General features: G+C 40.7%; 1 protein-coding gene across 4 annotated transcripts in view; it reads left to right on the top strand.

Moving 5' to 3' along the window:
- Positions 1-12771, top strand: part of SORCS1 (sortilin related VPS10 domain containing receptor 1) — a 434488-nt gene that overhangs the window by 374625 nt on the left and 47092 nt on the right. For all 4 annotated transcript variants that reach the window (XM_036438961.2, XM_036438959.2, XM_036438958.2 and 1 more), the window contains exon 18: positions 6293-6464. In XM_036438961.2, the coding sequence (XP_036294854.1) occupies positions 6293-6464 (172 nt within the window). The remainder of the gene's footprint in view (positions 1-6292; positions 6465-12771) is intronic.

The following is a 12771-nucleotide window of genomic DNA, read 5'->3' as shown; positions in this document are numbered from 1 at the left end:
AGTGCCTTTCTTATAATAGATCTTGTGTTCATGGATAACATTGTGGTTGGGAAATGAAAAAGGTAAATGTCACCGTATGGGGAGAGCTTGTTTCTCACATAACTCTTGTTGTCCACTCAACGGTGTTAGCATTACCAATTCTCAACCAGGTGGTAGGGCATTGTGGCAAGAGAACACCAGACTCGAGCAAGAGACCCAGAACTGCTACTAGTCCTTCCTGTGAACCTGGGATCCTCTCTTAACTGTACCTGCTTTCCCTTTTGTGCAAAACGGAGAGGTTGTGTTTGATGGCCTGAGATCCCTTCTGGCTCTGTCATGTCCATGGGCAATTTGAAATGATAATCAGGATTCCTTGTCTTGCAGATGCTCAAAAGACGGGAAAAGTTCTTTATATAAACTGGTTGTACAACTAGTTGACTTAGTTAATGGATTCCATGGGCCATTCTCATGATTCTCAATTTTAAGTCATCTCATTTAGTATCGCCATAGGTTCCATTTCATCAAGTTGGCATTTAAAACCAAGTCACTTTCCATTCATTATTGAAATGAAATGACAGTCCCCCAATTCCAAGGTCCACTTACTCAGTTTAAGGAAAACAAACTGCTTATTCAGCCATGGAACCCAACTCTTTCTAAATGTTGATGTTCTGTCTACTGCACAAGATCATTGTTAAATATGGGCACATTGCATCTAGGAAGATTTTAAGTCTTATCCCTACACTGTACCCAGAACTAGCTCTCGCCTATCTCATCAAGGCTTGTCCTATTTATCAGTATTGTTGCATTAAATCAAGTGTCCTCATAACAATACAGTTTTCCCTTGAAAACAAAGGCATATAGTGCATACAATCTAAAAAGAAGTAAACTAAATTTTTCTCATGAGCACAAATGAGGACTCCCCAGCTCAGTGTCCATAAGACCAGCCTCGGCTACAGTAATACCTAGAGTTCTACCTCTGCACTGGTCACTGCATGGGGTAACTATTATACTTGGAAAAGGAGAGAGTCAACTCTACAGAAAAGTGTGACTTCTAAGGTGATTTTTATAGAATGAATTGGAGCTTGTCTGGCAGAATGAACAGAACAGGTGAAAGAAGGCTTGTAGACATCAACTAGCCAGAGTTGGGGAAGTGTGTTGGACAGTGGAGGGCTTAAACTAGAAAATCACATTAAGGCCTTATCATGAGCCTCTCTCTAGTTGAGACCTGAACTGTACCCTTCATGAATAAGCCCACAGTAAGTTTTGAATGATTTTAAGAAAGGAATTGACATGGACAGATTTGATCTTGAGATAATCTTGGCAATAATAACATAGCTTCTATTTTAAGTATAGTTTCCGTGTTTAGGGAATTTGCTGGATAATAACAAGTTCATGTTTAATTATATAAATACTAATGATTTTTACTAACTTTTGATATTTTAATATTGGTTAAGTTCTTACAGTGTGCCAGACTCTATCCTCAGCCCTCTTGAATTCATAATCACACTCAGTCCTCCCAGGAGCTTCATTTTAAAATCCTGTCATTTCTCCCTATTTTATATTGGAAAGTGGTTGTGTACATATGCTATGTAAGAGCCTGAATTTAAGCTCAGGCACTTTGGTCCTACATTTTAACCACCTGGGTAGTGTGGTTTGTAATCTGTATGCACACTAGAATCATGAGTGGTACTTAAAACAAAAATAAAACACAGAGATGCCCAGAATTCTCAATTAAATCATAATTCCTGGAGGAGTTCTCTTGACATTCTTTTATTTTTATTATTTTTAAAAATATTTTTTATTTATTTTAGAGAGAGGAAGTGGAGAGAGAAACAGTGATCTGCCTTCTGCAGGCCCCCACTGGGGACTGAGCTGCATCCCAGGCATGCGGGAACCAGTGACCTTTCGGTGCATGGGATGTTGCTCAGCCAACTGAGCCACACCAGCCAGGGCATCATTCGTTTTATTTCAAAAGTTCCTCCCAGTGATCCCAGAGAGAGGACAGGCTTCCTATGGGCTGAGCTTGACTATATTATCACCTCAGCATAGACTGAAAAGTCATAAACATCTGTATTCCGCCCCAAATCAGAAGATTAAAAAAAGCCTGCTAAATACTAAAATAACAATTTCATTCTCACAAAGAGAAACTATGGCCTTCATCTTCTTAAAAAACTGACAGGGTTAACAGAAGCAAAATCAAAGAAAGTAGAGGTAAAAAGGAAAAGGTGACAGGAGTATCAAGATAAGAAGAGAACAGTTGAATCGGGGCTGTTGAAGTAATAAGACACTATCTCCTGATGAGTGGTCTGTAATATCAAAGGCACGCTTGCCGAATGTTTCCTTTCCAGTGATTGTACCGACTCCCCTGCCATTAGAGATCGCTTTTCTTCTTGGTAGATTGAAGAGCGCTTTATTCACTAAATGCATCCCAACAATATTCCGAGCTTAGGTCCAACATAATCATAAGTTGCCTTGTTATTGTGGAGGCAGCAGCCCCATTTAATAACATATTAAATGCATTATTCATTTATGCAACTCAGACCCAGGGACAGCTGCTGGTATGAAAATAGGAGCATTCTGTATTGCAGAAAGCAGGTGTGTGCTTACTCGAGTAAATTAACTGTGTATTTATGCACAATTTTCTTCTAAATTTCCAGGACAGGTCTGGGAGGGCTAATGCGATTCCATTTTCATCCAGGAAATGAAATCGTTTCAGAATGGTTTTTAATGAGCGTTTAAAAAAATTACCAAGTCTTCTCTGTGGGAGAATCCCGGGGGGGCGGGGGGGGGGGAGTGATCCATGCTTTGGGTTTAAGCAGAATTCCTGTTGTTACAGGATTTAGGAAAGCCTAAGGCAATGATGGGGCAGAGCCCAGACAAACAAAAGGAATGATCCCTAGATGATGATGACAGTGGCCATGGTGAGCCCATGCCTCTATAGCTACTCGCCAAGACAGTCACAGGTGTGCTTGGATGCTAAGTGATTAAAAATTGTAATCTGCCTTTCATGTGTCCAGCAGCACCTCACCTCAGAAGCATAGGGCGTTTCCAATGCACAGTTAAATTCAGTAGGATGCCATAATCGTGACTTTGACAGTTATTTGTTGCTACCATTGCTGGTACCAGAATGCTCCAGTATCCAAGGAGTAGAGATCTCGGTGAAGGAGCAGGGATTTGAGGCTGCGACTTGGGCTAGGTGTGAACCCTTCAGTTGCTGAATTGTAAGGAGAAGCAGGGATTCTAAAGAGAGGGATCTGCACAGATGAGTTGGTGGGTGAGGTGCCTGAAGGGCTATTTTTCAATATTTAAAATGGAACCACATCCTAGTGTGGTCTTCCTGATGATCAGGCTTGTATATCCAGGGCACAATGATTCCCTCAAGGAGCTTGAAGTTCACAGTCAGACACAGGAAGACATATGTAATTTCTATCAAGTCAATCAGAAGGATTCCTTAAAGGGTTTAGAGGAGGGATGACTTTGCTCCATTTAAACAATCAGTACAGTGCAGCAATAAAAAGCAGAGACAAACTGTCTGGAGTCCTGGCTGTGTCAACTTGAGAAAACGAGTTAACTTCTTTGAATCTTAACTTCTTCATCCATATATCAGGAGTAAGAATACCTTCCTTATTAGGGATATTTTGAAGAGGAGTATGAAAAGTCTTGTGAAGGCTGAAACCGGTTTGGCTCAGTGGTAAAGCGTCGGTCTGTGGACTGAAAGGTCCCGGGTTCAATTCGGTCAAGGGCATGTTGGTTTCGGGCACATCCCCGGTAGGGGGTGTGCAAGAGGCAGCTGGTCGATGTTTCTCTCTCATCGACATTTCTAGCTCTCTATCTCTCTCCCTTCCTCTCTGTAAAAAATCAATAAAATATATATTTTTTTAAAAAGAAAAGTTTTGTGAAGAATTTAGCCATATGACTAAATTACAATGCACTAAGAACTTTCTAAATATGAACTTTGTGCTGGCTGGTGTGGCTCAGTTCTTGGGTCTTGTCCCATGCACTGAAAGGTTGCCTGTTTGATTCCAGGGTAGGGCACATGCCCAGGTTTCGGACTCCATCACCAGTAGTGTATATGCAGGAGGCAGCTGACCAATGTTCTGCTCTCACGTTGATATTTCTCTCATGCACTTCCTCTCCCTCTGTTTCTTAAAATCAGTAATTAAATAAAAATAAAAAATAAAAGAACTTCTGACTGGTGAGCATGGCTCATCAGTTGATAGTCCATCTATGAACTAGGAGGTCATAGATCAATTCCTGCTTGGGACACATGCCCCTATTGCAGGCTAGAGTCCTAGTGTGGGGTGTGCAGGAGACAGCCAATCAGTGATTCTCTCGTATCATTGATGTTTCTATCTCTATCTCCCTTTCCCTTTCTCTCTGAAGTCAATAAAAATATATTTTAAAGAAATATGAACTTCTTACATCTTACTATTTTAATAGCATAATAGGAAAAAACAGGTGATAAGCTGTGACTGGATTCATGATAGTGATGGAGCATACAGGAGGGCATATAAGCAGAAGGAGCAGAAGAAAATAAATTCTTTCAATTGGATTGAAAAGAGAGTGTGGCTGGAGCAGAGTGAGCTATAGGGGAGAAAGTATCCAGAAAATTAGAATGAATTTAGCTTGTGGAGGGCTTCTGGTAGAAGTTTATGGCATTTGTGACTTATCCTAAGGACATTTGGAAGACATGAAGGTGGTAGACAGGTCAAATAATAATAATATTAAATACAAATAATTGGTAACATTATTATTATTAAATGAAAATAACATTTCACGAGCACTTGCTAATTGTCAGGGTGGTTATAAGTACTCTGTGTACATTAATCCATTTAATCCATACAACTACCTTACAAGGTAAGTTAAAGATTAATAATTGACCTTGTAGTGACCCATAGTGGTCAGAGTACTTTCTCAGACAATATTTAATTTGACTTTCTCAACTATCAGTTTAGGTAGTCAATTCTGAGTCTGGGAAATCAAGGAAAGGACTTTGGCTAGCTCTGAAGGGGTTGGAAAACAATAGCCTGCAAGCCAAATTCAGCACACAGCCAGTTTTTATAAATAAAGGTGTGTTTTTTGTGTGTTCATTTTTAACTCAAAAATATTTTTGTGAAGAATTTAGCCCTATGTCTAAACTACAATGCAATAAGAACTTTCTAAATATGAACTTTGTGCTGCATTCATTCCTTGTTCACTTTCATGCTACAACCAAAGAGTTGAACGCTTGTCACCACGACCCTATAACCCGCAATGCTAAAGCATTTACTCTCTGGCCCTTCATAACTGGTCTTGAAGAGTGGAAGATCTGGGGCTTTGCTTCCAGTTTGAGCTCTACCACTAATTATAGACACTAGTCTTTGGTAATCAAATACAGGGTGTTCCCCAAAATGTATACACACTTTGAATAATTATTAATTCCAGTTGGTTACATTTGAAAAGAAAAAAGCATCAATTGAGCTATCAAAAAAATGTATGTGTATACATTGGGGGGGGGAGGGCATCCTATATATGAATACATAAAATGGTTACTATGGCCACCACACAAAAAAAGATGATGAATAGGTAACACTGAACCTGCAAAGCTTTAAAGGTTAATCATCCTAAAACCACAGATTCAATTATGACTTTGATCAATTGTATAGGGTAAACTTATAGCATGATTTATTGTATTAAAACTAAAACAAGAAAAAATAAGCAAAAGTGTAGGAAGGATTGACTCAATCTGCCAATCTGCGGAGTGAAATCTCCTTCATATGAAGTTTCAATGATTTAGCCAGTATAAACCCACATGAAATATTGAGTAAAAATGATCAGATTTAGCCAACTTTCTGAACTATGCCATTACTATAGCATGCTCTGTGAGATCTAATGTTAAACCATGTCATCCATAACAATCTATTCTTTCTCCGAATTGAAAATCCCCTAGTGATACATATTACTCATTCTAACCCTTAATTATATAACCCTCAGAGTATCTCCTAGATTATTCACACATCTCTTCAACTAGATTATAAACTTAGTGAAGGCAAGGACCACATCTTCTACTGCTATGCATTTCCCACAGCTCCAAAGTGAAATGATTTATTGATTGACTAAATGAATGAAAGAAGCATCTGAAAGTGCTAGTAATAGGTCCAATATGCTGCTAGGATCATCTGTCTTCCTGCTGGGTGCTTTCTAATCCTCAGAGCAACATGAGCTGTAGTTAGTGATGGCCCTCAGGGCTAGGCAGCAGGTTCAGTTTAAAACATTGGGAGCGTGATCTGAATTATAATGAGCTGGATTATGACTTGAGCTCTTCTCCATGTAGGTATAGGAAGGTGGTTTCCAATAACTGCACAGATGGCGTGAGAGAACAGTACACAGCCAAACCACAGAAGTGTCCAGGGAAGGCCCCACGGGGTCTCCGGATTGTCACGGCGGATGGAAAGTTGACAGCAGAGCAAGGGCACAATGTCACGCTCATGGTGCAATTGGAAGAGGTAGGACTGATTCCCATCTCACCTCTGCCTTCCAGAGCCAGCGATTTCCCCCCGAGAAATCATGGTTTAGTTTATATACATCTTTTTGGGTTTTATTTACATATATTAACGTTATTATTTAAATATTGTCTTCTGCTTTTGGTTATTGTCTCTGTTATAATTGTATCTTCTCTGAGACATTTTGCAGTGATTTTCATTGCAGTGTTTCCCTCAAGAACTTTGCCAGTTCATACACCACGCTGTGTAAGAGGTCACATTTTAGATTCCCCATGGAAGGCCAAACAGAAAGTGTTGGCTCAACAGCTCTTATGGACTCACAGGAATGGGACAATTGCAGTTGGTTTCGGGGCCAACCAAGGCAGCTGGGACTGACAAGGTCACCTTCCAGAGGGAAGGAAAGCACAGAGAAGCAGCATGATGTTATGTGCTTCTTTCCCTCCTTGGGTTATTGGACAATATCTAAGTGATACGGGCAAAATAGCAAGTAGTCTCGAAGGATTAGAAGGTAGGCTTAGATTTCTGTTTTCCTTCTAAGAACACAGTAGAACCAGATCTGAAACAAGAACTCACTCCTGGTCAGCTCCAGCCTTTGTACAAATGGAGTGCACCCTTCAGGGGCAGAGGCCAGGCTTTTATCTGCACAGCTTTGCTTTCCTTGTAAGATCATTGGGCACCTCAAACTTGGCTGAGTGATGTGGGAACAGATTGAGGAATCTGGTTCTAAGATATGCAAATGCATGCCTTCTGAGCACAAGAAAGAGAAAAAAATAAGTCAGGTCATTCCAGTTGAGTGGGTACAGATACAACAGCAGGGAGGAAATCTGCTGCCTTTGCTGTCAGACTCGGCCCCTTGATGCTCTTATCACTGGTGCAGAATACCAAGCCCAGAGGCCTGTGCCCACATCAGGAGGCCCTAGGGGCCTCATGTCTGACCATAGGATTCTGTGCTAATGACTCACCAGCTCCTCTTGCAGAAACAACTTCAGTTTCTCTATAGATCTCTAGATTATTTTTAAATGTATCTTTATTGTTGAATTGTTGAAAGTCAGTATTCTAATTGATCCCCTCCACCTGGCTCCTGCTGCCCTCCCAGGCTTCACCTCACTATCGTCTGTGTCCATGGATTATGCATATAGGTATCTGGATAGCACTGAAATATGGTACCATGACAATTCAGATAGGCCACATTTATTGAGCACTGACAGTGATCTGGTTTGTGCATGCTTTCACCCATTGTCTCATTTCAATCTCACAGCAGCTCTGTATGAGTAGAGATTGTCATCATTGTCATTTTATAGATGACCCAGCTGAGGCACAGAAAGGCAAAGTAACTTGCCTAATACCACAAAGTTACTGAATTGTAAAGCTGGGAGTCAAATCCAGGCTTTGCCTATCAATTGTGTTTCTCTTGTGGAAAGAACCATTTTCTGTGAAAGAACTTTAGGTGGTTGGTAAGGCTCCCTAGAAACGCTTGGCTGGGGACAGGGAGTGACAGATATTAAGGAATAGAACATATAGATAGAATGATCAGTGTCCTGCCCTAACTGCTTTGGCTCAATGGATAGAGCATCGGCCTGCAGACTGAAGGGTCCCAGGTTTGATTCCGGTCAAGGGCATGTACCTTGGTTGTGGGCACATCCCCAGTAGGAGGTGTGCAGGAGGCAGCTGATCAATGTTTCTCTGTCATCAATGTTTCTAACTCTCTATCCCTCTCTCTTCCTTACTGTAAAAAATCAATTAAAAAAAAATCAGTGTCCTAGCCAGGCTGGTCTATGACTTCTCCTATATTCTTAGACACTAGTCCATAGCTAAACTAAGATTTCCCTCTAATTGTCTAAAACTGTTCATGCTTGGTATCAGTTTTTTAAAAACTATCTTAATCAAAAGAGAAGCCAAATTCTTTTTTGGGTTTCTGTCTCTCTACAAGACCATGCCTTCATTGAATGGCTACTGTGTATCTGGTACTGTTTGATCTATTTCAAAGATATCAGAAAGCATGGATTATGAAGGCAGCACTCAAGGAATTTACCATCCAAACTTAATCATGCTGTAATATTTTTAATATTTAATCTAGAAGAAAAAAATAACCACAAATCCCTGACATATGTCACTGGCAATACATGGAGTTTCCATGTCCTCAAAATCTCTAAGAGTTGGTTTCTCATTTGATTTTGATATTCCTCAGTTTACTTTGAATATGATGTCTTATATATGCCCTCTACCTCGTGACTATTCTTCAATTATTATAAATAATTGCTAAGGTAAGGGCCATGCTTCTGATGCCCTAAAGCAGAAAGTCCTCCAATGCCAGAGGGACCAAGAGGCCTCAGCTATGACACTACAGTGTGATTAATCCAGACGTGGGCAGAAGGCTCACCTCTCCACGTCGGTATACTATTCTGTCACTTTGGCACCAATGATTATGCCTGTGTCTCATAGTTTCTCTTTCTCCTACAAGCCTTGCATCTGTCCATAGGGCTACGCTGGGCTAGAGGCTGTTGCCACCCTCCTTTCTTTGCCCCCAGTGACTTGCATACAAACCCCTCCATGTAGGTTCCATCTTGTGTGCATACCAAAGCATTAGAGACCCGAGGAATCACCTGTCCCACCAAGTAGGTAGCCGTGTGTGTGTGTGTGTGTGTGTGTGTGTATGTGTGTGTGTGTGTGTGTGTTTATTTGTGCTTTAACAAATATTTCATTAAGTTTTCATTTCAAACCATGTACTTTTCATTAATGTGTATACATAGTTTAGTTTGTGGAAATCATATTTTAGATTAACTGAGACTTCTGCTATATCAAGTTTTAAATAAAAAAAAAATCACCACATGAAATAGAACATGAACATTTCCTGTCCATTTAAAACAAAATGAAAAACAAGTTCTATATTATATTGTAACAATATCTTAACACCCCCAATAAATTATAAATAATTGCTAAGGTAAGGGCCATGCCAGTCCTGGTTGCAGTTTTAGTGTGTCCACACACAGTGCCCTAGATATTGATGGAACTCAATGTGTGGGGGTTTGGATAGGCTTCCAGAGTTGTCACAAAGCCCAAACTTTAAAGGGGAAAAAACAAACAATATTTACAATTTGAATAACATCCAAAAAATATTAAAGTCTTTCTTTATTCTGTACTATTCTATGTCCTAATTCTAACAAGAATATCAATGAAAACCTTGCTAAAACCAGAACCAAGAGAAAAGCTTCTTATTGACCGGAGATAATCAAAGGCTAAGCACACAGATGCTAGCATGTACTTCCAAGAACAAAAAGATGTACCAGGTCAGAATGTTGCAGATTTTGACATGTGCCAGAAGCAGAACCCCTTCCTGCCAATAGCATGTGAGGCCACCCGCCACATCTAAGTAACTCCATAACCCAATGCCTTCACATCCCACAGCTTGGCTTACCTGGTGTATTACTCCCAGAACCACATAACTATTGAAGTTGATAAAAAGGTCCCTTGCCAGGAACCCCATCCCTGCTTCGTTCATGCTTCTCTCCAATATATTCTAATGACAGAACCTTCATTAGAAGTTATAGGGTAAAGGAATCAGTCTTGGTTCCATTAGAGACTCAAGAGGAAAACACACACACATACATCACCACTACCACCACCACAGTTGATCAAGGGAGCAACCTAGAGAGAGGAGAAGGAGGAGTCCCATAAAATTGTATCAAAGAAGCTATTTTTCCATTTACACCTGAATTTCAGAAGCTGATCAAAAGTGTTTTCTGAGACTCAGGCATTCGGTGAGGGGTGGATCACTCCGTCTGGAGACTTGCTGAAGATGGATGTCCTCTGGACCACTAACGAGCACCTAATGAGCCTATAGACGTTCAAGGCAATCACTCTGGCTTCCCAGGGAAATCCAATGTAAGACCCTGAAGGCACAGGATGGATGGTGAAGGGCCTAATTATTCTTAAGAACTCAGCAAAACCGATTTGGAATGCATTCATTTGAGAGGACTGCTAGGCAGAAGTAGTCTCTGCGTGTTAGGGAAGATAATTAAATACGTTTTAAACAGCCATAAGAATAAAGAGATGCAATTCGCTGCATAATTTAAGACTTTTAAATTAAATCTGAGGCGAGAGACTAAAATGAAGACTTTGATCAGTATCTCATTGTTTTAATACTTTCATTTACATACAAAGGCTGAAACTTAATAAGGCGAATTCATGAGTATTGCTTCTGTGAGATTTAACTTCAAGACGTGAGGTTGTGTCCTCGTTAGATGGATTTCAATGATCGGTCGCTCCACATCCGGTGACAGATGTATGGCAGCATGGGAGTGACCATAATGTAATAACACTTCATAAATATTGCAGGGTGCTGCCAGCCCTCCGATGGTAGGGAAGATGACTCCCGCTGACATTTTCTGTGAGAAGCTCTTTGGTTGAAACCCTGAAAGACTGTGACCTACTTTTTCATCTGAAGAAGAATTGGGGCTGTTAGAGGTAGCATAAAGAGGGAGCAGGCAATGTGATGTCTAGGCAGGTGTCAGTGTCTAAGCCAGCCCAGATCTGAGTGAGAAACCTCAGCTCTTTTCTCCTTGCACACAAAGGAGCAAGAGCTGATTTCAATGAGCCATGGGGATTCAGAGGCTTTCTCATGTATTATTCCTTACTCCATTCAGCTTTCTTCTCTTTGACTCTAGAAAGGTAATTGAGCCTCTTCATTTTTTCTTTCTTCTCGCTGCCATTTACAAAAGGAAGGAAGGAAATGAGACAGGCAATGTAGGTTGTCTTTAGCCAGAGGCCTAGTGTCTCAAGTTCTGGTTGGATTGGTACAAAATCTTTCTAAGACTCTACTTTCCTCCTCCCTTAATACTGGCCCACAGCCATTGGTGCATTGCTATTCTTTAGGGTTTCAGGGACTAGATGTTTACAAAGAACTTCAACCTGCCTTGACAAGCAAAGAGAAAACCTGTCTCATTACTGGGAGTTTCAGTGACAGCATAAAATAAAACAGTACAATGATCCCAGTGTTACTGTGGTGGTGGTGATACATTCACATTGGCTAATATGGTGTCCACTAATCTGTTAATGTGATCTCTGGGTGGTAAGATTATGGGTGATTGGAAACCCCCTCCCCACCCATTTTATTTATTGTTTACATTTTCTCAATGAGACACCATGCCTTTTCTCTTTATTTTTATTTTCTAATAAGATAACATATTTCTATTATATATTTCACTACCAAGAAAAACTCGTTACATAGGTATATTCCTAAAGAAATTTTGCTTCTGCTCTTTTGTTTACGGTGTAAATTTTTCTCTATTACAAAATTTGCTCTATTACATGTCATACTGTTTTACTTTTAGAGTGATTTTTTTTACAGTCATTCAAAAGCATGTGTAAGCGTTCAGTCATTTGGCAGTGTCAAAATTTTTCTTCCAAAGCCTGCTGAGGTGATTTCTAATGCTGCCATGCAATGGTATCAGTGTAGCAATGTCCTTTATCACCTGAAAACTGTTTACAAAACACAAGTGGCCAAGGTCCTGGCCTCGCTACACCACAACATCTAGATGGAACAAAGAGACTTTGGATCATAGTCATTTATCTGCTCACACAAGCCGAGTGTTCCTCCTGATGCATGGTTGGCATTCTGTTCCATTCTAAGCCAGACACCATGTATAGAAGACACAAAAAGGGACTTACAAAGCTTGCTGTGCATTCGAATGCATGGTGCTATGGCTTATTTGCAAGTGAAGATTTCAATCATTGTGATGTTCTAATGGGACGTTCTTGAAATGGAGAGCTAGGCAAGTCCCAAGGATCAGAGTCCTCAAAGAAGAGCCCAGCCATCTGCATTTCATCAGAGAAAAGGTGACATGTCATGGATCCAATCAAATGATTTGGTGGGTCCTTAGTCTGGTCTCCCTGGCTTTGTCACATCTGAGGTCTCTGGTGAGATCATAGAACCCTGTGCACTGCCCTCCTCACTGTTGTGAATGTTCTCCCTCCAGGCCAGGGTGTCCAAGTTCACAGTGGCCTTTGCTTTCAGAGAAGCTGGGAGATCAGGGCACTTGGAGAGACACCTGTGCTATAAAGCCATCTATGAATAGGCAAGAGGAGGAGGAGGCTGACTCTGCATTCTGCAATTATGCGATATCTAGATATTTTGATACTGTTTTCCAGGGCTCAGTTTTGAAAAGAAAAAGAAGCTCATAGGGCATGATTTGAACCAGACATCCAGGAAAGACTCTCTCCCAGTGGAGTTAGTGAGACAGCCCAGGCTTTCAGCCAGAGTAGTGACTCCTGGAAGGGATACCAAAGAGGACCAGAATGAGAACATGCATGT

This window comes from Pipistrellus kuhlii, unplaced genomic scaffold (assembly GCF_014108245.1).
Source record: "Pipistrellus kuhlii isolate mPipKuh1 unplaced genomic scaffold, mPipKuh1.p scaffold_m20_p_15, whole genome shotgun sequence".
NCBI classification, from domain to species: Eukaryota; Metazoa; Chordata; class Mammalia; order Chiroptera; family Vespertilionidae; genus Pipistrellus; species Pipistrellus kuhlii.
The sequence above is the reverse complement of the archived record's forward strand: the minus strand, read 5'-3'. Positions and strand labels throughout refer to the sequence as shown.